This window comes from Phocoena phocoena, chromosome 18, assembly GCF_963924675.1.
Source record: "Phocoena phocoena chromosome 18, mPhoPho1.1, whole genome shotgun sequence".
NCBI lineage: Eukaryota > Metazoa > Chordata > Mammalia > Artiodactyla > Phocoenidae > Phocoena > Phocoena phocoena.
In genome coordinates, this window is record NC_089236.1 from 21,718,419 (window position 1) to 21,746,097 (window position 27,679).

Genomic DNA, 27,679 nt, shown 5'->3' on the forward strand with positions numbered 1-27,679 from the left:
ACTTAGAAACGAACAAACCAAAAAATCCAAACCACAAATAAAAAGCCCTGATTGCTGCAACAAGCAAATTGATAACAAAATGGACAAAACCTCCATACCCTCTATTTTCAAGTAAATGTTGTGTATTCACTGGCTGCAGTTTAGAGGGAAACCCAAACAATTTCAAATTCAGGGATTCACTGTGAGGACCTGACACACTCACTCAGGACAAGTTCATAATATCTGATGAGGGGGTCTGAGCTGTGGGAGAGACTCAGTGGATGGTCCTGACCAGATCTTAACTGGGCACTTGTGAGACAGCACAAAAATTAGGGAGTGGCGGGGAGGGGGGGAATCCTCAAAAAAGTTATTTGAAGAAAAGCTCACATTTCCTCAGAAGCCAAAGACACATAAAATTCTACTCTACGTAAGACACACTGATTTCATATTTCTACGTGACTTTAAAGGACGTGTGGTTTGTAAGACTAAAGCAATCCTCTAATCTTAAGAAACTCAAAATAAAGGAAGAAAGATGGACAGACAGAAAAAAAGAGTATTCTTCAACTCTTCTTCATTGCACAGGGAAATCCCCCTGAAGTAAGAATAAGAAAATTCAGTAAGTTGGAAAATATTTCTCACTTTAACCGTATTTTCCCTGAAAGTCACATTTTAATATTGATGTAGGTTTCATACAATTAAAAATCACAAAGATTTTAAGAAGCAACCTTAGCTTTTATGTAATCACCATTATGAACCCTTGTCAGTTCGGGCTATGTATGAATGATGTAACGGTTTTGAACCTTAACTTACAGAGAACATTTCAAAAGCAATGAACATCTTTTGTGATCTTGTTTAACATAAAAAGACTGCTAGCAAACCTCATTCTTTAATAAAGCATGCATATTTACCCAAGCTTCACACCACACTTTCCTTTGCCATGTCTCACAAATGAGAAGCTTTTATTTCAGCATTTTGAATAGTAATGCCCTGTTAGGTTATTATGAGGACAAGTCTACTTTCCCAGTATACAACATTTTTTATTCCACAAGGCTGAATTTTCAAACCTCACAGTTTACTTAGAAAATAAAGATCTGCAGGTTTATAATCTACTTTATTATAAAAGGAAATAAATTTTTACACAGTTATATATAACAGTATTTAGAAAAGTTCAAATTTATCAGTACGAAAATATACCTCACTGAAATATACTTACTTATAAAAACATATTGCCTTTGCCATGTGAAAACCTGGTGTTTAGTTCCCTAGATTTCTTTATCAGGGCTTTTTTCTGAGCTTCATCAAACCGATGAACTTTGAGATCCGTATCACGGTTAAATGGTATTCTTTCTTGGGGCTTATTTTTATCTTCAGCAGCCTTATTCTTTAGTTTTTTCTGATGAATGTCCATAAGAGATTCTGGCCTTTTTGATTCCTGGGGAGAGCAAGACAGTAGAAAGAAAAATCTTATATAGATCATTGACAGAATATAATCATGAAACAAAAGAATGAAGTAGTAATGGTAAACATGAAGGAGGGCTATTTACAAACCCAATAGGTTTTTCCAAATCTAAGACAGCATCTCTGAAGAAAATGTGTTATCAGAGGCAAATTCAATTAGACCAAAATGACGGTATCTACCAACTATATGCCACAATAAAAAAAGAGCAAGACGGAGAGTAAACTGATGTTTAAATAACCATCATGAAAATCATTGTGTGATTAGTCAACATGAGTCTGAACCAAGAACACAGGTGAGAAAGAAGAGCAATTACTTTCTCACTTGGGAGCCCGGTTAAAGCTTCATGGACGGGCTGGTCCGTGAACCCTGAACGGGTGGAACTGAAGAGACGGGCACTGCCAGGCTGAAGCTAAAGCAAGTGCAAAGCAGAACAACCACGGCGCAGAGATGACAAGATCCAAGGCCGGTGCAGGAAAAGCTGGCATAGTCTGTGTGCCAAGAGAATTTTTGTCCTTTCAGCTTTATCTCCTTCATTTTCTTTCTTTTTAGCTGGGGTACGTGCTCACATTTTCTTTTTCTTTTCCTTTTTCTTAAATTGAAGTATAGCTGATTTACAACATATTAGTTTCACATTTTCAAATATATCTAGTAGGATGAGGCCTGAACAAAGTCAACTGGTTTCGTAAATTGGAGATTCTTTACAGACCTTTCGGTATTGGTTAAACTAAAAGACAGAACAGCCCTGGATTGGAGAAGCAGGGAGTGGGATGCAGGAGTAGATGCAGGTAGTACAGACCAGCAGCCATCAAACTGTGATATATGTATCCCTGGGGGCCACACGGAGTGGATTCCACGGGGTATGAAGGCATGGAGAATTTCAACGTTACCTACTCATGATTCTCAACTTCTTAGCCTCACTTAAAGCTGACTTGCCTGGTAATGCATCTCGTGAGGATGTCTCCCCTTTCATTATAGCCCTTTCCCATTTAACAAAGGAGAGGCCTTTCAGAATCTTATTACGGAATGTTGTCTTGGACAGCAAGTCTCCAGAGCAACAAATAAAAAACCTGAAATACTGTATGAATGAAACCTCTTCTAATCAAGGAACTGTAAACCCAGGAGGCTTTGTGTCCTTTTGTGTCTCAAACATATTTCTCTTAAGAGCGTAATGTCCTTTCGGAATGGGTAGTTGGGCTCTTGTTGGAATGTTCTGAATTCAGATATACTGCAGAATGGGGCAATGAAAGAAAAGACAATTTTTGCTTAACAACCACATCTCTTCCAGGCCCTGCCTCCTGTCAGAGAATATATTTGAGAGCAAAGACATGAGGAGAGCTCAGTAAAAGCAAAATAACTGGTAAGAAACGATGAAGGTGGCAGTTTCTTATTTTATCAGAAGACAAACTCATGGCACCTACCCACCTACGTTACAATTCAGAAGTGTCATAGGAATGATCATAATCACATCTATTTGAACAGAGAAATGGAGTCAGACTTTCTCACAGAAAGTCAGTCTCAATCACCTGTCTGATTTGACAATGAGATCTGACTTTATCAGTTAAGTTATGTGGTTGCTATTTCCTATACATTGAGCTCTATCTGGATGCTGAATTAGTAAATATTTATTTGAATTAGCACTATTTCCATGTTTTCAATCCCTCTCATTTCATAAATTGGTCATTTCATAAATCTTGGTGAAGTCTTTAGGAAACAAATTGATTTGCAAGTTAAGTGCTTTCGAATTTTTTATTTTAAATGAAAACTGGAGGTGAAAAAAAATCAAATGTTGCTAAGAAAAAAGAACCTATCAATACACATAGCAGGGAGAAACAGTTTAGAACTAAATTTCTGCATTTGGAAGAATCTGGTTAGCAATGATGGTGCTGACATTTTCAACACTGGTGACATTAGGCAAGTTATTTAAGCCTCAATTTCTCAGCTGTAAGATAATAAATCATAATAGTAATAATGTCTAAATATTTGGATGAGGTAGGAGTTAAGTAATCTAATGAATACAAAGGATTTAGTAGTGTGGCGGGGTTCATAAGAACCAGTCAAGGGACTTCCCTGGTGGAGCAGTGGTTAAGAATCCGCCTGCCAATGCAGGGGACATGGGTTCGAGCCCTGGTCTGGGAAGATCCCACATGCCGTGGAGCAACTAAACACGTGAGCCACAACTATTGAGCCTGCGCTCCAGAGCCCGCGAGCCACAACTACTAAGCCTGTGCACCTAGAGCCCGTGCTCCGCAACAAGAGAAGCCACCTCAACGAGAAGCCTGCGCACCGCTTTGAAGAGTAGCCCCCGCTCACTGCAACTAGAGAAAGCCTGCGCGCAGCAACAAAGACCCGACGCAGCCAAAAAAAAAAAAAAAAAAAAAAGAATCAGTCAAGACATGTTAAGTATTCAATTTACTCAGCACATACTATATTGTAATCTCCACAACATCTCTATAAATTAAATGTTATTATTCCCATTATACAGATTTGGAAAGTGAGAATGAGAAAATAAGCCCTGTTCAGGAGGGCTGGAGAGTCAGGGCACTATAGCCCCTCCTCACTCTCTTTACCCTGTCCCTCAGTATCCAGTAGGGTGGCAATGCTGCCAGCTTGTGACCTTTGGAGAAAAGATGGAAAACGGTCCTCAGCTGAGGAGTTATTAAATGTCTAGCCGTTCTGAATGCAAAAAAAAAAGACCAATGTGAAAAAAAATCAAAGTTGAGAGAGAGTTGACAGTTGAGAGATCATTAATAATAATTTTTTGTTAATAGATCATTATAAGGTTTAAGTAAGTAACAAAAATCACACCAAAAGCCAATTCATGTAGAGATCAATTTGCTAAATGACTGGTTTGCTGATTTACCAAATTTAATCATTTAACAAAAATGTGTAGGTTTTATATTAATTTGCAAAAAGCCAGGGCAATTTATTTTGAATGGGCGAGTTTTTCAGCAGTTTTTGAAAATTCATGCTAAGATTCTAGTTGTTTGCTTTTTATTTTGCCTTCATGGTAATATTTTAAAGAGTTCAATTTAGCAATACTAAGAGTTATACGGTGGTTTAGTCTTAAGACTATATTAATATTTTGAAAACTATATCTCATAAGTAACCAAAATTCCAGCATAAGATTAGAATGCTAAGTTTTTGGATGTGTTTTGAAATAAATTACAGACACTGCTACACGTATCCCTAGTATTTCAGCATGATTTCACTAACCAGAGTTCAATATTTGTTTACAATTTTTTCTTTTAAAGTAAATTTACATACAATGAAATGCACAAATCTTAATACTACATTCACTGAGTTTTACAATTCAAACTCCTAGCAATTTCTGGAACGTATTTCTATCACCTCAGAAAGCTCTGTATGCCCCTTCCTAGTCCGTCTCCACAATCCCACTCCAACAACAACTATTCTGTTTTTTTTCCAACCATAGATTCATTTTGCTTATTGTAGCGCTTCATATAAATGGAATCATACAGTAGTACTTGGGTAGGAAGTCTTGTGTAAGACTCCCTTCGCTCAGCATAATGACTTTGAGATTAATCCACGTTGTTGCATTTATTTGTAATTTGTTCCTTTTTATTGCCGAGTAGTATTTTACTATGAACACAGTTTGGCTTTTTCTTTCTCTTACTGATGGACAGCTGGGTTGCTTGAAGTATTTAGCTATTATGAATAAAGCTTCTATGAACATTCCTGTATAAGTCTTTTTGAAGCTATTATGAGTGAAGCATGCTCGAGTCTGCGAAAACATGTTTTCATCTGTCTTACATAAACACCCAGGGGTGGAGTTGCAGGGTCATAGGGTAGGTGTTCGTTTAGTTTTATAAGAAATACCTGTTTGGAAAAAGGCCCAGCTCATTAATTTTCAGCTATTCTTCCTTCCTAACATAACTCATTACAGCTATAAATTTTGCCTCTAAGTGCCACTTTATATTACATCTCACACATTTTGATATGTTGTACTGAATATTTTTTTATCATTCAGGTTTAGGTATTCCATCATCATGTCTTCTTTGATGTAAAGTTTAAATTTTGAATTTTCTAATTTCCAGTTGTGTAGGGCTTTTAAGTTATTCTGAAGTTTAATTTAAATTCTTTGTGGTGCCTGAATGATGGTGATTCTTTCAATTTTGTTGAGACTTGACTTTGGGCTGGTCAGTTTTCAAAGATGTTCCATTTGGGTTGGATTTCTGGTCAGTTTCCAACTATGTTTCATGTATGCTTCACTGTTTATGGTACTGGTCTATATACGCCCAATGAATCATGCTAACTATATTTTTAATGCTTATGGAAATTTTCATGAACTAATACGCTAGGAACAGAAGGTAATTTTCCTGAATACCTTTCAGGGACCAAAGGGTTCAATGGTTTACATTTATTCTTTGAGCTGGAACACTAGTGGTTTTTTTGTTTTTGTTTTTTTTATGAGTAAGAGACTATTACAAAATAATAATATGCCCAATGAATACTGACTGTTTAGTTTACAAATTTAAATTGAACCATATTTTAATTTTTATATTTATATAGATTTATATTTTCTCCCATATTTAAATCATTACATCAAACATTCCAAATCAGCTTACAATTTAAAATGTATGAATTGGGCTCTCTAGGAGTTAGTAGGGCTCTTACTTTATAATCATGTGCTACCCATCTCTAGGAATTGAATTTCTGATATATGACTTAAGTAAAAAGTGAACTGAAAATGTTATGAGATGCATTAAAAAAACCTAAAGGACTACACACACACACACATATACACATACACACAAGAGTATTTTTCAGAACAGATGTATAGAAAAAGACTGAGATGAAAAGGAAGACTAAGAAAGAGAAACAAGAAAAAGAGAAAAAATGAGAAGAGCATTAAAAGATGGGAAAAAATGAAAGGCCATATATTTTATCCCCTGACTTACATTGTATGCGGATACCTGCTCGGCCAATCTCTTTTCCATTCCTGTCAATATATGTTCTTCATCCTTGTTACTGAATGACTTTCTTGCTTCTGGTGTCTCCTGAGGAACGAACACAGAAAACACACTACTAAACCATATAATTAAGAGAAAATAAAAAAGAAATACTATTATTTTAACTCAGATTGAATAATAGGAGACTAAACGAAGCCAGGCCCGTTGAATCTCTTCCCACTAGAAATGTCAATATACTTGATAAGGGATCTGTTAGTGTCCTACTCTAACATTTGCCTGAAAACAAGAAAAAACCCCAAAAAACCTCTAACCAATCAAATAAATGGATTTTATCAAACTCAGAGATGAGAATGACAAACAATAATGAAACGTAGAAGAGAAAATAAGGCTTAAAAAGAAATCTTATATTATCTGTTTTCAAAGCTAGGAAAAGCACTCTTGAGGGAAAAAAAATAAAAAGAAATAAATGGGGTACAGAAAAAATAAAAATAAAACTATCTTTATTCACAGAGGACATGACTGGCAATGTAGAAAATGCCAAAGAATCTATTAAAAAACTCTTGGCATTAGTAAGCATAAGTGTAGCAAAGCTGCAGGATGCTAGGTCAACATACAAAATATACCAGCAATGAACAATTAGAATTTGAAATTTAAAAAGAAATACCATTTACCATAGCACACACACACACAAGTGAAATACTTAGGTAAATTTCTAATAAATTTTAGTTAGGAAAAAAAAAGTATTCTGGAGAATATAGTCCCAGCCAGGAAAGAAGAAGGCCCATATAAAATCAACTGAAAACCACTTTCCACAAAGCATGTTTTTATACTGTTACTGTTTGCTTAAGAAAGCCAAGGAGGTCCCCACACTATTTTTACCTTAATGATGGACTAAAACAACATTGTACTTAATAAATAAAGTATGTTAAAAAACATACGAGTAGCTCATTTCTTTTTTCATAAAAATTTCCCCAGAAAGATTCTTTTACTTGTAAATATTAAGAGAAAAAATGATGTTCTGGTAAGATGGAGGTGAAAACCTGACCAGTTAAGAGTTAGTAAATCTAGTCAAGACTGGGAAAAGAGAACATAACAGATCTTATTCAATTAATTTATGCATAACACTGCCATTTCTTTCTAAAAAGCAATCTTACTTCATTTGGGCATGTTGGTTAAGTGAATGTGTGAACATTAGTGATATGAGAGATGAAAGCTGGGGAATCAAATATAAAAAAGTAAGATGAAGTGGTGGAGAAAATCTACAAAAAGGTAATTTGGAGAGAGATAAAAAAGGAAACTTGACTAAGATCTGTTACAAAAATCAAAAATTAGTCATGACCTTTATATAGGACAGCTCTGTGACACTATATAATTTGTACCACAAATATAAGTCTGTGGTATTATACGCTGTAATACAGTGTCACATAAAATTTAAGGGGTATTAGTCATCCCTTTGGGAGCCTGTTGTAAACACAGAACAAAACACTTTCAGCCCTGAAAAGAATGACTAGATCTAAAGAACTCAGTCATAGGGCCTAAAATCACCTGAGTTCAAACTGGCTAGTTTCTGTTTGTTCCGTTTTTCTGTGGTATTTTTCTTTGAGGAAGACTCCCTGCATATCTGGTTGTAGGCTAGACATCTACTCACATACAATGAGGAACACAAGGACTGAAAAAAGCACAAATAAAAAGTCCATGTAAGCAAGGGGATTAAATGTCTTTTTGGAGACAATCTTAAAGGCTAAATTATAAAAAACGTCAGTGTGTTATTTTTATAGAAGACCAGTTAAGAAAGAGCAGACAGGCGTTCCAACACTAGTCATTCACGGTGTGTGGCTCGCTTCTATACCGTATCTTCTGTTGTCTCTTCTGCCCTCAGGTGTGTTGGTTCACCTCACCTTTCTGTTACAACTCTCAGATTTCCTTGAATCCTCTGGGCAAAGGAGAACTTATGATTTTGCCACATATTCTGCTGAAATGTGGAGATTGCCACATATCATCCACATGTTAAGAATGACACTATTTCACAACCAATTCTCCACTAAAATGAAAGTGCCATAAGGAGCTTTTTCTATTACCTGTGACCAAACAGAATACCTGGCAGAGGAGATATTCAATTTACAGTTATAGAATGAAGACGGAAATCCTCATAATTCTAGGTACTGATGAACAAGATAAACAGAGTTAGGGGCGTGAATTTAAGTCAGAACTGATAAAGCTATAATCATAAGGTGCCAATTAGTCAAGCATTTAAGATTGGAATGGGACATCTCAAGGAAACCGAAACTTTGGGATGGAGTGAATTTAAGGAGTTAGTGCTGAGGACACTGGTCGGACCCCTAACTTACAATGGAATATTTCATAATAAATGGAGAGATCCAAGAAAAGAAAATCTGACAATAATATTTTATGCATACTTTTGTGGGTATTTTTAAATTAAATTATTCAATATATTAATGAAAGGGCTTTTTGCCTATCTTTACAGTAATATGAAGTTTACTGCACTTGAGCTACTGTTATTTTCAGAGGTAGTCCCTGTGTATCACTTAACTTGCTAGGTTAATCTGTGCCTTGGCTTGTTCAAGACATTTTAAAAGAAATTTTCATGGATAGTATGATGTATAAAGACCAGGGGATTTGGAGTCAGAAAGGTCTAGAAGGGAATTACTGTTCATGACTTACCAGCATTTAATTCCAGAAAAGGTGATCTCATAGAGGATAGTGTCTCCCTTCATAAAATGAGGTCAGTAAACCTATGTCTCCAGGTTCTCTTGAGATTTAGATGAGACAATTTATCGGGAAATAGTAAGTAAATACACAGGAAGCAACTGGCCTCACTTTCTTTTCACTTTCCTTCAGGGGAAATCTTTTCCCTTTGGAATCATAATTTTAAAAACAGTACTCTTAAATAATTCTGCCTCCTATTTTTTCAAAATAGAGTCAACAAGGACAAAAATACAGGAACAAACAAACCCTCTCACCTTAGCTTTCCTTTCCCTGTCAGCTGGCATATCTGTCCAGACTGATCGATCTCCAGATTTGTCATCAGCTCTTCTCTTGAAAGTTCTAGGCCCAAGACCAAAGTTTTTCAGCTCCGGAGGAAGCTCAGTCATCCAAGAGTCTCTTGTAATTGTTTTAGATGAATCCTTTAAGAGAAATAAAAAGTAAAATAAAAAAAAGTAGCCTTGGAAAATGTGTATATGTGTGCGTGTGTGCACACGTATGTGTGTATATGTGTAGAATACTGTATAAGTGACTATGCTTCTCAACTGAGGCTTGAAAGTTATTTAACAGACTTTAAGAGAAAGGATTTAATAGACTTTTTTTTTTTTTTTTTGGTCATATATGTTATGAATACTTTTATCTAATTTATTGTTCCTTTGACTTAATGTTATCTTTTGTCATACAGAAATTTTTAAGTAGGCAAAATTTCTACTCTTTTCCTTTTATAGCTTCTGAATTACCTAGAGCCTAAATTTTTATACACTTAACATATGTACATATACATTTTTTTAATGTCCATTTTTAAAATTGAGATTTTTTAATATATTTGGTCAATTTCTCAGAGAAAAGTGTACTATGTATTTAAAACTTACATTGTCTCCTTTAGTCAGTTTTTCTTTCATTCTCTGGGCCCTTTTTTCAAACTCTGTCGTAACACTAGAGTTAACTGGTCCTTTGGCAGGCATTGGCCCAATAATGTCCTCCTCTTCACTGCTACCTGTTTCCTTCTGAAATAAGAAAATGATCCTAAATTACTTAAAATTTAACTGTGACTGATAACCTAGAAACAGAACAAAAAGAAAACACTGTGTTGCTGGCTAATCACTGAGCACCCTTCCTGTGCCTTCCTCAAGAGCACCATACAAAAATGACAAATCCAGGGGCTGTGGACTGTCTCACCTCTTCCCTATGTCCACGGCAGAGCTCATTAACTCATCTCAGTCCTCTTCCTGATGGACATAGATGGGGCCTCACAATTTCTCTGTAATATTCCAGAGAATTATTAATGATTCATCAGAGATGACACAAGTTGAAACCATTTTCTTTCCTGGTACAGAAAGAGCTCTTTGGAATAAGATGCACACAAATAAGACATTCTTGGAAGCTGTATCAGCCTTCATGATTTAGTACAGTCCACTGAAACAGAAATGCTGTGCAAAGCCTTACAAAATACTGGCCCGAACGAGTTAATTTGGTTCCCAAAGAATTTCTCTCATTACCCCAAAGACACAACAGTAATCCAATAATTGAATTCAAGTAGTTCTTAGTAAATCATTTTTTTAAGTTAATTTTTTTAAAGAACAGTGATTTTAATTTTCTTTTTGGCTGTGCTGGGTCTTCAATGCGGTGTATGGGCTTTCTCTAGTTGTAGCTAGTGGGGGCCACTCCTCGTTGCGGTGCATGGGCTTCTCATGGAGGTGGATTCTCCTGTTGCGGAGCACGGGCTCTAGGTATGTGGGCTTCATTAGTTGCAGCACATGGGCTCAGTAGTTGCGGTGCACACGGGTTCTAGAATGCAGGCGCAGTAATTGTGGCATATGGGCTTAGCTGCTCTGTGGCATGTGGGACCTTCCTGGACCAGGGCTCGAACCCATGTACCCTGCATTGGCAGGCGGATTCTTAACCACTGAGCCACCAGGGAAGTCCCATTAGTAAATCATATTATTAAAGGGTTTTCATGTAAGACTGTGTTAGATGCTATATGCACTTGGGTTTAAAACAGTCCTTGTCAGACACAAAAGACCCCTAATAGCCAAAGCAGTCTTGAGGGAAAAAAACAGAGCTGGAGGAATCAGACTCCCTGACTTCAGACTATACTACAAAGCTACAGTAATCAAGACAATATAGTACTGGCACAAAAAGAGAAACATAGAACAAGATAGAAAGCCCAGAGATAAACCCACGCACCTATGGTCAACTAATCTATGACAAAGGAGGCAAGGATATACAATGGAGAAAAGACAGCCTCTTCAATAAGTGGTGCTGGGAAAACTGGACAGCTACATGTAAAAGAATGAAATTAGAACACTCTCTAACACCATACACAAAAATAAACTCAAAATGGATTAGAGACCTAAATGAAAGACCGGACAGTATAAAACTCATAGAGGAAAACACAGGAAGAACACTCTTTGACATAAATCACAGCAAGATCTTTTGTGAGCCACCTCCTAGAGTCATGGAAATAAAAACAAAAATAAACAAATGGGACCTAATGAAACTTAAAAGCTTTTGCACAGCAAAGGAAACCATAAGCAAGACCAAAAGACAACCCTCAGAATGGGGGAAAATATTTGCAAACGAATCAACGGACAATGGATTAATCTCCAAAATATATAAACAGCTCATGCAGCTCATATTTAAAAAACAAACAACCCAATCCAAAAATGGGGAGAAGACCTAAATAGAAGAAGACCTAAATAGCCCCTTCTTTCTCCAAAGAAGACATACAGATGGCCAAGAAGCACACAAAAAGCTGCTCAGCATCACTAATTATTAGAGAAATGCAAATCAAAACTACCATGACAGATCACCTCACACCAGTTAGAATGGGCATCATCAGAAAATCTACAAACAATAAATGCTGGAGAGGGTGTGGAGAAAAAGGAACCCTCTTGCACTGTTGGTGGGAATGTATATTGATACAGCCATTATGGAGAACAGTATGGAGGTTCCTTAAAAAACTAAAAATAGAATTACCATATGACCCAGCAATCCCACTACCAGGCATATACCCAGAGACAACCATAATTCAAAAAGACACATGCATCCCAATGTTCATTGTAGCACTATTTACAATAGCCAGGTCATGGAAGCAACCTAAATGCCCACTGACAGATGAATGGATAAAGAAGATGTGGTACATATATACAATGGAATATTACTCAGCCATAAAAAGGAACGAAATTGGGTCATTTGTAGAGACGTGGCTGGATCTAAAGACTGTCATACAGAGTGAAGTAAGTCAGAAAGAGAAAAACAAATACCATATGCTAACACATATATATGGAATCTTAAAAAAAAAAAAAAGGTTCTGAAGAACCTAGGGGCAGGACAGGAATAAAGACGGAGACGTAAAGAATGGACTTGAGGACACAGGGACGGGGAAGGGTAAGCTGGGACGAAGTGAGAGAGTGGCATGGACATATATACACTACCAACTGTAAAACAGATGGTGGGAAGCAGCCGCATGGCACAGGGAGACGAGCTCAGTGCTTTGTGACCACCTAGAGGGGTGGGATAGGGAGGGTGGGAGGGAGATGCAAGAGAGAGGAGATATGGGGATATATGTATATGTATAGCTGATTCACTTTGTTATAAAGCAGAAACTAACACACCATTGTAAAGCAATTATACTCCAATAAAGATGTTAAAAATACAAATAACTCAATTTCATTTCCTCACTACAAATAACTCAATTTCATTTCTTTTTATGGCTGAGTAATATTCCATTGTATATATGTGCCACACTCACTACAAATAACTCACTACACCTCATTACAAATAACTCAAATTCATTTCTTTTTATGGCTGAGTAATATTCCATTGTATATATGTGCCACATCTTCTTTATCCATTCATCTGTTGATGGACACGTAGGTTGCTTCCATGTCCTGGCTATTGTAAATAGAGCTGCAATGAACATTGTGGTACGCGACTCTTTCTGAATTATGGTTTTCTCAGGGTATGTGCCCAGTAGTGGGATTGCTGGGTCATATGGTAGTTCTATTTTTAGTTTTTTAAGGAACCTCCATACTGTTCTCCATAATGGCTGTATCAATTTACATTCCCACCAGCAGTGCAAGAAGGTTCCCTTTTCTCCACATCCTCTCCAGCATTTATTGTTTGTAGATTTTTTGATGATGGCCATTCTGACTTGTTGTGGGGTAATACCTCTTTGCAGTTTTGATTTGCATTTCTCAAATGATTAGTGATGTTGAACATTCTTTCATGTGTTTGCTGGCAATCTGTATATCTTCTTTGGAGAAATGTCTATTTAGGTCTCCTGCTCATTTTTGGATTGGGTTGTTTGTTTTTTTGATACTGAGCTGCATGCATGAGCTGCTTGTAAATTTTGGAGATTAATCCTTTGTCAGTTGCTTCGTTTGCAAATATTTTCTCCCATTCTGAGGGCTGTCTTTTTGTCTTCTTTATGGTTTCCTTTGCTGTGCAAAAGCTTTGAAGTTTCATTAGGTCCCATTTGTTTATTTTTGTCTTCATTTCCATTTCTCTAAGAGGTGGGTCAAAAAGGATCTTGCTGTGATTTATATCATAGAGTGTTCTGCCTATGTTTTCCTCTAAGAATTTTATACTGTCTGGCCTTACATTTAGGTCTTTAACCCATTTTGAGTTTGTTTTTGTGTGTGGTGTTAGGGAGTGTTCTAATTTCATTCTTTTACATGTAGCTGTCCAGTTTTCCCAACAGCACTTATTGAAGAGGGTGTCTTTTCTCCACTGTGTATCCTTGCCTCCTGTATCAGAAATAAGGTGACCATATGTGTGTGGCTTTATCTCTGGGTTTTCTCTCCTGTTCCATTGATCTATATTTCTGTTTTTGTGCCAGTACCATACTGTCTTGATTACTGTAGCTTTGTAGTATAGTCTGAAGTCTGGAGCCTGATTCCTCCAGCTCTGTTTTTCTTTCTCAAGATTGTCAAGCATATTATTTAATCTTTCTAGGCCTTGGTTTGTCTTTCAGATAGGGATTGTAACAGCTCCAACCAATAACTACTCTATTGCTAAGAGAAGCCTGTGTTTTATTCGTTTTGTTCATTTTCTTTGGAACCATGTGCTTCTCAGGAAACTGGAACCTTCTCTAATTCCTGGGTAAAAATGCTGATAATTCTAAGCCAATCACTTTGGTCTCATTCCTCTTGGCCAACTAATTGGCTTGAGCATGGCATATGATTCAACTTTGGCCAAAGAAATGTGAGGAGAGGTCTACAGGACACCTGGAAAGGTTTTCCTCTCTCTAAAAAGGGGGCACTGGATAGGGACCCTATGTCTGGACACTGCCATCTGCATGTTAATCTCAGCACTTGGTCAGCCTAAGAGGAATTAACATACTGTAAATGATAGAGAAGACATAAAAAACTGGGCCCTGGATGATCTCATTAGTCTGTTGAATTTACCAACCCTGTAATGACCCTTCCTCTAGACCTCTTCTTAGGTATGAAACACATTTTTCTTATTTGGGGAATACAGATTACAGGCCACCCAGGAAATTATATAAACAACCAATTTGTTAACTAACAAGGTTAAGACTACGTTTCATTGTGAGTTGGATTTTTTGTTATTAGCAGCTAAAAGCACTCTAGCTGATGGTAAGCAAGCCAACTTAAAGTATCTAGGGGAAAACCATTTTGGAGAGACTTGGATAGCAAGTATCAAGGCTCAGGAATAGGAGCCTGTCTGTCATATTTAAGGAGCAAGGAGCTCAGTGTGGTCAGACCAAAATTAGAGAGAAAATCGGGGAGCTAATGGAGGCCAGATTATAGAGGGCCTTAAGGCTCTATAAGGCCTATAAGGGCCTTAAGGACTTTGGCTTGAATGCAGACAGAGGAGGAGCAAATTGATGGTTTTGAGCGTCAATGACATGATCTGACTTTGTTTTATCTGGGCCACTCCAGCTGCTGTGTTGAGAAGAGGTAGTGGAGGAACAAAGGCTAAGATACGAAGACCAATGAAAGAAGTGAAATATGATGCTGACTGGGATCAGGGTAGCAGCAGAAGTGGCTGGATTCTGGACGTTTTTGAAGGTGGGAACAACAGAATTTGTTGTCAGACTGATTTCTCTAAGGGCCTGACACACTGTAGGTGTTTTATAAACATCTGCTGAAAGAATGAGTAAATGACTCTGGAGTTCATGAGCTTAACCACTGCATTATATATTTCCTTTAGTAACAACTTCAGTGGAATTGCTGAATTCTCAGTGGAGATGCACAGGAGTATTTGAATTTATTACCACCTGCTCAGTCTGCTAATCTTCAGCATGAATTAATCACTGTAGATTAGCAGACTGAACAGGTGATATAAAATCCTAAGAACTGGGTTTGAGCTTTGACTTTTGATAAGTAGAAATTGTGATTTGGAGTTAAGTTACCCAGTTTCTCTGGCTTTTATCATCTCTAAGATACAGATCATGATTATTTCATAAGGCTTTGGAGAAGCTGCAAATGCATATATGGGAAAAATGCATTACAAATTATAAAGTATTCTGCAAATCTCAGCTTTTGTTAAGGACTGGTCCTCTGTAAGAATATAGGCTTCCTCCTTGACTCCAAAATTACTTGCTCTTTCTTTTCAAAACATCATGTATCCACTAGTGCCCTTGTTATACAATGGTATGAGAGCTGGGTAGGAGAAAGTTAATTTCAATATTTTATAATAATTATTTCACTATTAAAAATTTTCTTAGCTTGTTCTCTTCTGGATCAAATCACAGTGATTCTTTAAACTTTGCATCATGTTCTAGTTTCTAGTACTTTAAAGCTTCCCTTCAAGGATGAGAAGCATGAATAGGTAACACCCTGTCACATGTAATTTGCCTTGCTATTTTTCTAACAGAATCTCAGGTCTATGACAGCTTTTGATTTCATCTACCTAGCTACAATCCTAAATTAGTTTGAATATGACTGAGTCAAATGATTGTAGTTATTCCTATGTAAAGTCTTGAGTTTCTTACATCTTATTCTTTAATAGAAAAAGTTCCAAACCTCAGAGTTGAAATACGATGATACTTGTCTCGGATCATCTCTGCCTTTGTCACTTTTCTGTGCAGATTTAAGAAAACCAGGTGGTAATGCAGGACCTATTATAGGTCTGAAAAATAAAATATACCTTTATCATTCTCCTTGACTTTAAAAAGTCAGCTTTCAGAATAAAAGCTCACACAAATAATAAAAAGCCAGATAATAACAAATGTTGAAAATGAGAATCTTATTCAACATATTATTTTTACTCTATAACCTAGTATTTTTTCACCGAGCATCATAAAAATAAAAATCTAATTTTTGGTATTTTAACTTTCTATTTGTTAGTCAACGATTAGATGCTAAACCAGTAATTCTCAATCTTTGTGGCAATGGTGTATACCCACTTCCTAAAAGAACTATGTTAAATAAAAATAATAACTTAAAAAAAAAAGTCCTTATTATGTGGACTTTTATGTGGACTAAAGCCTGTGAAGATCTTTTTCATTTTGTGCCTTGGCTTTCAGTTTTGATATTCACCGTCCACTGAAAAATACCTTAGTGGCATTATATTTATAGTCAGAACTACTTAAGTATAAATTGGGTTCTAAGGACATACGTAGCAAATGCATACAACAGATGTTAGTAATTTATGGTTATGTGTGCCAAGGCAGTATAAAAACCTAAACACCATTCTAACAATCCAATAATGATGTGGAAGCATATAAGAAGGAAAATAGTTCATTTAAGACCTGTATATAAAGGAAAAGGTAGTATGCTAACCACATTTCAACCAGTACTTTTCTGTTTCCTTCAAAAAACCCTGGTTGGTATAAGTCACTCCATTTTCTATCTGAGCAAAATAACACCCAAGGACAACATGAACTAGTAGGTGGCAGAGCTGGAGTTTGAACCCTGGTCTATCTGATGCCAAAGTTCATTTTCTTTCTAGCTGCCCTACTGCCACATTCTGAGGGAACAGACATCCATTCAAAAGAGAAAACTGCCTAAATTCTAGGCCTTAAAAAGAAAAAGTCCTACTTTATGTATGGAAAAAACAAAAGAAGAACGATATTTTCTACTCTCTTTCATACTGTTAATTTTCTCCATTCTTTGTTTTTTTCCAGAGATGTCCCTGTGCAAATGTTACCAACCAAGATGGCACTGATGCCCTAAGCTGAATTTTCCAGATTGCACTATGTTCAATTAGAGTCTTACAGACAGGTTTCCCGGTAGGACAAAAATAGTACTAGAGTCACAAGGTCTGGGGTCTGATCCTGGCCACTTAATTACCTCTTGCCTTGGTTCATAAAACTGCTATGAACCAAAACAATTTTGCAAATGAAAAATGCGGAAGTGTGGCATTGTTAGATCAAATTAGTTATCATTTATAAAGTATAAGGAAGTGCTGTATGGGTTTTTTTCTGAGTACAGTTTTTAGCAGATCTACAAATGCAATTACAGCACAATTCTCTGGCTTCAGGGAATTTGTGAGGATAAAACCACTAACACATAAAATCTTAAAGTATAGTAAAGGAACATAACCACGGCACATGCTGTGGACGTGTATGAGGTTTTGCCTCCAATATATGCTTCCACCTGTTTATTTCAAACATATATTTTACTATTGTCAAAATAGAAAGAAATCGCTATGTATCTAAAAATCTATTTTCTTGAAAGGAATGTTATTTCCCAGTAGTCAGCAAATTTCCCATAAAAACCCAGACAGGAAATTTTAGGCTCTGAGGGCCACATTTGGTCTTTGTTGCATATTCATCTTTGTATTTTAATGACCCCCTAAAGATCATTCTTAGCTCGGGGCCATACAAAAACAGGCAGTGGACTGCCTATTCCTCTTCTTTCTTCTTTCTTTTCCTCAATGAGCATCCCTTTACTTGCTGACGCCATTACAGAAACTGACTACATTCGCAACAAAAAGTGTTTTTTGAGTTGAAGTCAGAGGCAGTTACTCCCCAAAAGTTATATAAAACTTAGAAGCTGACAAGTGTGATTATAACTTCTGAATATAAAATGTACAACAGCCTTTTCTACTTGTTCTTGCATACTGGGATACAATGTTATGAATTATAAACAATATGGTGTGCAATTTCATATTCAGCAGTTAAATATTTTATAATTCCGAGAAAATAGGAATCAGTATTTACTATCTGTTTATTCTGTGCCAGGCACTATATAAGAATCACACATGTATATATATATATATATATAAATATGAAATCTCAATCACCACGACAATTCTGTAAGGTACGTGTTGCTATCTTATTCCACAGATGACAAATTTGAGGTTCAGTGAAGTTAACTGTGTAACTTGGTACTTAGGGATTTGTCTATTCTTTCAATAAATAATTAAGAAGACGTCTGAATTAGAAGTCAAACACCAGGATTCCAGCCCCAGGTGTACCACTGTGTGTGCAACCTTACTTGTTTAAAAAAAAATAGGGAAGAAGGGTCATGTTTCACCCAGCCTGCCACAGAATGCTCTTGTGAGTATCAAATAAGAGATGTGGAATTTTTTTATGAATTATAAAATATAGTGTCATAAACGTGTAAATAATTATTTTCCTTATATAAATTTTAAAATTAGTTATTTTTACTTCAAATTTATTTCAAATGTTATATAAACACATTAAGTTAAAAAACAATTTCAGACAACTCTTTAATGAATTAACGGACACTAGAAAAGACTGGCAGGAAGTAGTACACATTACCACCTTGGAGGAGAATCATCCTGCTTTTTAAATCCAGGAGGAAGGGCTGGTCCAAAAAACCCTTCATCATCATCATCGTCATCCTGATTTCTCCTCTGTTTTCTGAAAACACAGTAGTGTAATTTTATGCATGTATGTCAAAATTTTCTTCATAGAGAAATTTCCATTTTTAAAAGAACATTAACTTCAACTAGTTGTACAAACACTGAAACAATAAAATAATCTTGCCAAATAAGAAAAAAAATCTACCACAGATCTTATACTAATCTTTTCTTGAAATTCACTTATGGTCTAAAAATAGAGATTGGTTACTTCTTTACAGCAGTAATATATCAATTTTCTATATCTTCTGTGTTAAGAGTCCATTCAATGAAGTTTCAAATACTCTACTTGCTAGATATTTTTGAGCAAAAAGTTTATGGCACTGGTTTTCAAATTCACTTAAGTAAAGGCTTTAAGTTGCTACTTCTGTCTCTTACTCATTAAAATGCTTTAAAAAAGACCTTGCTATCCAATAATAAACAAAGATTTGACTTCTTATTTACATCGACCTGTGGTGAGTAAGGCTAGGTCAGAGGGAATCATTCATTTACTTAAACAAAAAGCACATACTGCATACATAATTTTTTTTTAAAGCATATTCTTTTTTTTGGTTGTGCGGCTTGTGGGATCTTAGTTGCCCAACCAGGGATCAAACCTGTGCCCCCTGCATTGGAAGCACGGAGTCCTAAGCACTGGACCACCAGGGAGTTCCCTGCATACATAATTTTAAAAAGATGATGTATGGTTTATTTAGAATATTTAATCACTTCAATAATACCTTAAGGAAAATTCCTTTATATAAGACTTTTATTGAAATTCTAGATATCTCCAGAGCTATATACTACTAAAATAAATTTCTTTCTGAAAGGTAGTTCATGAGGAAATGCCATATGAAGTAATTTCTTCCTGTGCTATATAAATGCAGGTTATGATATCCCCTTACTAGCTCTCTGTTCTAGCCAGTGTACACCAGATTGGAAGATTGGTTTACCATTTAATGTAATAAGTGACTCACCTTGCAGTTGGACCAGTGTCATCTTCTTCAGATTCCTGATTTCCTTCTTCAGACAAAGAACTACTGTCCTCGTCGCTGTCTGATGACTTTGAACTACTGCTTTTATAATTAGGGGGCAGAGCTGGTCCTGCAACTAAAGAAGATGTCTTGTGTATGTCATAAGTAGCCACAACTGTTTCAATGAACTCCCTAGCTGACATTTCACACTTTCTTTTCTGAAATTCTTAGCACTGGCTGGCTATCATTTATTACGGACTTTAATCTCATTTGTTCCTGTTGTGTACAGTGGGCTTGTCTTTCCAACTCCAGGAAGGCAGAAATCATGTCTTACACAGTGTTAACTACGAGATTCACAAAAGCTTTAACACCCAAACTTATAAATATAGCAATAGAACATAATTTGCCTGACATCTTGCAATTTTTGCATTGGTTGCAATTTTGGTTGGTGCAACTGCCAAAATGGTTTCATGATTTTGTTTTTTCCTTATGGACAGCGTATGGTAGACAATATTTATATCACGGAGCTAACCAAACAACAAATTTGCCATTCCACAGTCTAACATGGTAAAAATCAAAATTATCCATTCTGGTTTCTGACTAAGAATCACCACTTAAAAATACCTTTATTGGTATTACCATACTTCTCAGTTAGCTTTCTGTTTGAGATGATTTTCCAAGCAGAAACAAAAGTAGAGGCACTCTAAATTCTCCTGCTTACGAGTAGAGATTCAGAGAAGAGAATGAGGTCACATTGGGATGCAGATGCCAAGGAAGAGGTAAGGGTGTTCTGTGCCCACTCACCATAGTGAACTGCTTTCACTTCATGACTTAGCAAAATTATAAATTATTGCATGATGTCATTGTATGATGTCACACAGACACAACTGTCTATGTCGATCCTCAGCAGTGATGCTAAAACTCTACTGACATACTTCCCAAGCCTGGGTGTTTATCAGACTTGCCAAAATATTTTTAAAAAAGAGATTCCTGGGCCCTTGCCCCAGAGATTCTGACTTAGTTGGCCTGGAGTAGGGCCTGGAAATATGATTTTCCAAAGAGCTTCCCAGGTATGCTATTCCTTCAGTATTAATAACAACAAAAACTTAAAAGAGATTTACACACATTTCCCTATTTAATTCTGACAACAACGTTATTAGGAAAGCAGTATTACTTCTAGCTTACAGATGAGGAAACTGAGGCAGAGAGACAGTAACTTGCCCAATTTTACACAACTAAATAGTGGAGCTAGGATATGAACCTCTTAACCGTTATATTAAACAACATTCAACAAAGTCAACATCCATCCATTCAACAAATATTTATTGAGTAAGTACTTCTAGAGAAACAACTTAAAAAAGAAACAAATAAAAAAAGGTGACTGTGAATATGTGGGAGGGTAATTTTAAAGACAGAGGTCAGGGAAGGTTCCCCTGAGAAGACATTTGTAGGGAGACTTAAATGATGACAGTGGTCATGCAACAATCTGAGGGAAGAACATTCTAGATAGAGGAATCACTAGTGTGAAAGTCCTATGGAGAGAACAAGCTTGATGTGCTTGAGGGACAAAAAGGCCTGTGTGGCTAGAGCAAAGTAAGCAAAGTGACAAGACAAAACTGGATGGTTCAAAGGGGCCACACCATATGCTTTGGGGCCAGACTCCAGCTGTGAATTCCAGCTCAGCCACTTCCTAGCTGTGTGATCTGGATATTATTTAACCTTCCTGTGTTAATCTCTTAATCTGTAAAGTGAGGTTAACAGTAGTTCCAATCTCATAGGGCTGTTGTGAAGAATACATATTATACCTGAAAAGCATATAACACTGTATCTGGCATACAGCAGGCACTCCATAAATGTGAGCATAGGCTGTGGTAATTGAGTTTGGATTTTAGTTATAACAGGCAGTCACTGCAAGGTTTTGAGTCTGGAGAGATATAATCTGAATTAGCTTTTTTATTAAAACAAAAACGAAAACAAAAAACTCAGCTTGTGGTCAATAGGGAATCAGGAGTAAGGGAGATGAGTTAGAAAGCTGATATGAAATGGTTTGATGTGCAACTGCTTTGAAGAAGCAGGATTTGCTAATGGTGTTGATGTGAGAAGTGAGAGCCAAAAAGGAATTGAGGATGTCGTAGGTTTCTGGCCTGATTAGCTAGCCAGGAGGATGGTAATGCTATTCTCTAATATGGAGAAGACTAGGAGGGAAGCATGTTTGGGGGAAGAGCTAAGAGCTTGTTTTTCACACCTTCAGTTTAACATGCCCATTAGAAATTTCAGTGGTATGATCAGTGGTACTTGGGTATATTAATATAAAACTCAGGGGAGAAAGCAGGCTCAGTGTTGGAACCACTGGTCTATTTCTGAAATTCTTTTCCTATTGCTCCTTGTTGTATTACCATAGAACAAGTACTCAATACACAACAAATTGACTTCAAAAATCCAAACTTTTACCTTAAAAAACTGGATGCATTTTTCTACATTCTCCCATGTATCATTAAATAAAGGAAGGAATTATAGAAAATAAATGCTAAACTGGGGCTTCCCTGGTGGCGCAGTGGTTAAGAATCTGCCTGCCAATGTAGGGGACACGGGTTCGAGTCCTGGTCTGGGAAGATCCCACATGCCACGGAGCAACTAAGCCCATGTGCCACAACTACTGAACCTGCGCTCTAGAGCCCGTGCGTCACAACTGCTGAGCCTGTGCTCTGGAGCCCACATGCCTAGAGCCCGTGCTCCTCAACAAGAGAGGCCACAGCAATGAGAGGCCTGCGCACCGCAACGAAGAGCAGCCCCCGCTCGCTGCACTAGAGAAAGCCCACGCCCAGCGACAAAGACCCGAAGCAGACAAAAATAAATAAATTTATATATTTTAAAAAAAGCTAAACTGGTAATACGGCATGCCTAGAAAAGAACAATCAATGAGCAAAAAGAGGAAAACAATAAGAATTAAAAGATAAAATTCATATCTCCAACTGCTGTTTAAGACGGAAGAACAGTTATGTCTTCGTTTGTAAATGTTCCCCAACTATAAGTGGAGATTATACCTGACTTCTGACCGTAATGAATAACGCCTTTACTGATTTCTGGTTTATCTTTGTATGTACTACTAATTCCTAGAGAAAGCACCTTTTAGAATATAGCAAGGGAGCATACAACCTTCCATAAATATCCCTTTCTTCAAAATTCTAGGCGGTTATAGTTTAACATGAAAGAGCCTAGGGGATTACATTTCACTCTTGGCTCTCTCCATCTTCCTCTTGCTCCTAAGTATTAAAGAGAGAAGTATTTTTTTCCTTTTTAGCTCCTTTCTTTTCTTTTTTTTTTTGCTGCGTTGGTGTCTTTGTTGCTGCGCGTGGGCTTTTCTCTAGTTGTGGCGAGCGGGGGCTACTCCTCGTTGCAGTGGCTTCTCTTGTTGCGGAGTACGGGCTCTAGGCATGCGGGCTTAAGCAGTTGTGGCACGTGGGCTCAGCAGTTGTGGCTCACGGGCTCTAGAGCGCAGGCTCAGTCATTGTGGCACACGGGCTTAGTTGCTCCGCGGCACGTGGGATCTTCCCGGACCAGGGCTTGAACCCGTGTCCCCTGCATTGGCAGGCGGACCCTCAACCACTGCACCAACAGGGAAGCCCCCTAGCTTCACTTTTTTTTTTATAGGTATCACTCTTCAGAACTATATAAAATGTCTCAAAAAATTGTTTTAGGCATTTATAATGAACTATTCCATCTCTTTCCTAAAGCAGTGATGCGCATCATTAAGGTAGCTCTTCTACTGCAATGGTAATTTTACAAGTAGATTACAACTTCCATGAAAATAGAGATTATATCATATATTCCATTATATTTCCCTTGTAATATCTATCACACAGAATTATGCATACAAAAAGAAGTACTAAGTATAAAGCACATTAAATCTCATTATAGATCAGCAATTGATTATAATAGGAAACACTGACTCTGAACCCCAATTAAACAAAACGTTATTCCCTCCAAAGCAGTTCCATTCTTCTCATTAGTAGACTTAAACTGCAAAAAAATTATACTGTTATATTATATTTTGAATTTCAACAATAAAGATTTGTGGAAATTTGTTTTGCTCTCTTGTTATATACATATTTTTATAATAATCTTGATTTTGCCTGTTGACTGGCAAAGTCTAAAATATTTACTATCTGGTTCAGGAAAAGCTAGCTGATCCTGTGACAGGATTAAGTCATGGAAATGTCAATAAGGAGCATCCAACTGTCTTTTTTTGTGTGTGTGTGTGGTATATGGGCCTCTCCCTGTTGTGGCCTCTCCTGTTGCGGAGCACAGGCTCCAGACGCGCAGGCTCAGCGGCCATGGCTCACGGGCCCAGCTGCTCCGTGGCATGTGGGATCTTCCCGGACCGGGGCACGAACCCATGTTCCCTGCATCGGCAGGCGGACTCTCAACCACTGCACCACCAGGGAAGCCCCAACCGTCTTTTGATGGGAGTAGGTAGTGACGTCAGTGGCGCAGTGGCTAAGAATCTGCCTGCTGATGCAGGGGACAAGGGTTTGAGCCTTGGTCCTGGAAGATCCCACATGCCGTGGAGCAACTAAGCCTGTGCGCCACAACTACTGAGTCTGTGCTCTAGAGCCTGTGCGCCACAACTACTGAGCCTGTGTTCTAGAGCCCGTGTGCCACAAATACTAAACCCGTGTGCCACAACTACTGAAACCCGTGCGCCTAGAGACCATGCTCCGCAACAAGAGAAGTCACTGCAATGAGAAGCCCGCGCACCGCAACGAAGAGTAGCCCCGCCCCCCCCGCTCAGCAATGAGGACCCAACACAGCCAAAAATAAATAAATAAATAAATTAAAAACAAACAAACATGATGGTTGGGCTGAGGCTAAAAGATGAGATTGAGTTAGCTGGGCAAAGGGAGTGTGGATTGGAGGAAGAGTGGTCCAGGCAGAGGGAAAAGCATCTGCAAAGAATTGAAAGCCTAAGGGCCTGGCACATCTAGAAATGTGTTCAGAGTGGCTGGAACCAAGAGAAGAGAGAAGGAGGGATCACCAGGGGGAAATGTGGCTGTGAGGTCAAACGAGGTCAGGACTGAAAAGGGTGCCTTGAATTTAGCAAAAAGGTGCTGAGACGATTGGTGGGTGGTCTTCATTTATTTCCACAGTGAAATTGGTGAGAGTGGTCTCCGTGGATTGGCAAGAACAGAAGCCAGAATGCAGTGGGTTAAGGAGAAAATGGGGAGGATCCAGAGTTGGTCAGAGAGAAAGAAGAGTAGCTACTGGGGGATGTGGAGTAGTCTTCACGAAGATGGGAACGATTTGAATGTTCTGGTTAAATGCTAAGGGCAAGGAGCGCCCAGGACTAGTGAGGGAAGGGGTTCCGAGTAAAAATGGAAGGATTAGCCTTGGAAGGTGGTAGTTCCCCTCTTGCATTATAATCAAAGGGAAGACGAAAGAGTTGGTTAGAGGTTTGGGAAAGTTTTTAGGTACTGTGCCAGAAAAGTGAGGAAGTTCTCTTAAGATGGCATCTACTTTTTCTGTGAAGTAGATGGAGAGAGAGTGTAAAGAAGAAAGAGAAGGTTTTAAAAAGCCATGGTTGATCATGGGGGAAGAGACCTGCGTGGGGAAACGTCTGAGGATGGCTGGGCAGAACTGTGGACCCAGCCAGGGAGGAGACTATAGTTTTTAGCAGCATTAGCCTGTGGAGGGGTGAGGTTTCTTCTAGCAGCACTTGGAAGCCTGGGTGTGGGCTCATCAGGGGTGAACAACTGGACTGATCCAGGGCTGAGTTTTTGCTAGATGGGTTTAACAGAATGCCAAATGGGATAAGGCAGCTGAAAACACTGGCAAGAGAAGGCATGAATGGACGGACCATGGAGGCTAAGTTGAGCAGGGACAGAAGTCATTAAAGGAAATTTAAGGCCAAAACAGACTGAGGCAGAGATCACATGGCTCAATGAGACTAAAAACAAAAATAAAAAATAAAAAAAATGTAATGAGAGTAACTGAGTAAGAATGATGGATGAATAAGGGGTTCTGGCTGAGAATAAGATCTGAATTTAAATTTTCAGAGATGGGGGAATTCTCTGGCGGTCCAGTGGTTAGGACTCCATGATCTCACTGCCAAGGGCCCGGGTTCAATCCCTGGTCAGGGGACTAAGATCCTATAAGCTGCAAAGTACGCCCCCCCCCCCCACAAAAAAAAAGTTTTCAGAGGTGGAATAGGATCCAGTGTGTGACTGCAAATGTGGCTGGGATGAGTGGTGTGAAGGTTGCCGCAGATGAGGAGAATAAAGTCAGAGTCAAAAGAGCCCAGGCTCCACTCAGCTTACACAAAGCAGTGTCTGGAGTATGTAGACTGGTCTTGAGAAAACATCTGCACCCCCGAGTTTTTAACATGATCTCAGGGGACATTTCCCAGCACTCAATTTTCCAGAGTATTCAAATAAAATTAATTTGGTCCATCTCAGACCTGTGTGCTAAATAAAAAGTTTGGTTAACCCCACTTTTCTTCAACCTTAGTTGAATGGAACCTTCCTTGCTAAAATAAAAGCCTAACTTTTTAACAGCTATAGCAGAAACAAGACCTGGAAAGAAACCTCTAGGTGGAAACACGGCCTCTGGGCAGTCAAAGAATGCAAATTAGATTCAGAAATGGAGGAGTTATTCTTCCAGCTTTGCTCTTTGCCAACTTCAGTCAGTCCCAGGCTACAAATTAGTACAAATGTGAAAGGAGATGGATACTCATCACGGAGGAGTCTGAGAAGAGAAGCATTTATTTGGCAAATACGAGGTGCCTGCTATGTGTTAAGGCTAGAAGACTATAGTGCAATGGTGGAGACAGATATGTCAGCAAGTTATTTGAAAACAGTGTATTAAATATGTGACGTAAGTAAGTAGGCAAAAAGCCCGTGGGTAAAGAGGAGGGCGTGACAATGCTTGGGAGAGTGTGGAAAGCCTTCCACACTGAGGTGACACTGAAGTTAGGGCTTGAAGGATGAGGTGGGAGTTTGTCAGGTACATCAAGAAGAGCAGGGCGAGAGCCGAAGAAGCCTAGAGAATTGAAGAACTGCGCAGAAACTCGGATTGGTTTGAGCTCTGAGCCGTGTGTGTCAGGACAGGACGAGAGGCTAGGAAGGCAGGTCGGGGGCTAGGGCGCAGAGCATCTTCTGCAAGAGCCAAGGACATTCGTTGCACGTTAGAAGGCAAGAAGGCACAGAGGTTCGGAGTACGGGCTTCGCTCTAAGTCGGGCTCCACCACTTAACTAACTGTGTGGTATGCGCAACAGCCTGGGCCTCAGTGTCCCCATTTGCAACACGAAATAATAATCTTTACCTTATACAGTGGCCAAGAGTATTAAATCACTGAATGTGCATCGATCGTTTAGCACAGCGTCCAGCCCATCGAGAACTAAATGCGAATACTTCTTGGTGATAATGATTACTAGGCCAAAGCTCGTTTCTACAGCCCCCACGGCCACGCTTGGGAAGGAAAGTTAGCTCGGGTGGGGCCGCGCCCACTCGCCACTCCTCCGCCCTCCCGGGCCTCGGGACCAGTACTCTGAGAACTGGGCCGGGCCAGAGACGGGGTGGGAGGGCCTGGCGGGCAGGGGACATGCCGCCGCTTACCGGGGCTGGGGTCCCGCTCCTCGTCCTCCGCTGACCCGCTGGCCTTGAAGCCGGGAGGCAATGCCGGCCCGATAAGATCCCTCGCCATCCGCGGTGGCAGACACTGGTCCCGCACAGAGGTGTATCCACGCCGAGTCAAATCGCCGTGAGGTAGCCCGCCATACGCAGAAAATGAGGGAAGCTTTTCCGGCCCCTACCAATGACGTAGCAGCCTGTGATTG

At 38.6% G+C, this 27,679-nt stretch overlaps 1 protein-coding gene across 4 annotated transcripts; it reads right to left on the minus strand.

Moving 5' to 3' along the window:
* Nucleotides 1–1,192: 1,192 nt before the first annotated feature.
* GPALPP1 (GPALPP motifs containing 1) lies at nt 1,193–27,546 on the minus strand. Of its 4 annotated transcripts, none has more exons than XM_065896080.1 (8): nt 27,459–27,546; nt 19,851–19,977; nt 18,797–18,895; nt 16,113–16,194; nt 9,966–10,100; nt 9,351–9,515; nt 6,358–6,456; nt 1,193–1,411 (listed from the first exon to the last, which is right to left on the minus strand). In XM_065896080.1, the coding sequence occupies exons 1-8, from the start codon at nt 27,544–27,546 to the stop codon at nt 1,193–1,195; spliced, it is 1,014 nt and encodes a 337-aa protein (XP_065752152.1). The 4 variants fall into 4 exon arrangements, with proteins under 4 accessions (XP_065752152.1, XP_065752151.1, XP_065752150.1 ...); XM_065896079.1 differs by having other exon boundaries at nt 19,851–19,983; XM_065896078.1 differs by having other exon boundaries at nt 9,966–10,097; nt 16,089–16,194; nt 19,851–19,983.
* Between the last annotated feature and the right edge of the window lie 133 nt (nt 27,547–27,679).

Coding starts and splice junctions, on each gene's coding strand:
- GPALPP1 (XM_065896077.1), bottom strand. CDS start 27,546: ATGGCGAGGGATCTTATCGGGCCGGCATTGCCTCCCGGCTTCAAGGCC. Junction 16,195..18,796: donor CAGGATGATTCTCCTCCAAG/GTGGTAATGTGT, acceptor TTTATTTTTCAG/ACCTATAATAGGTCCTGCAT. Junction 10,101..16,088: donor CATCGTATTTCAACTCTGAG/GTTTGGAACTTT, acceptor TTCTTATTTCAG/AAGGAAACAGGTAGCAGTGA.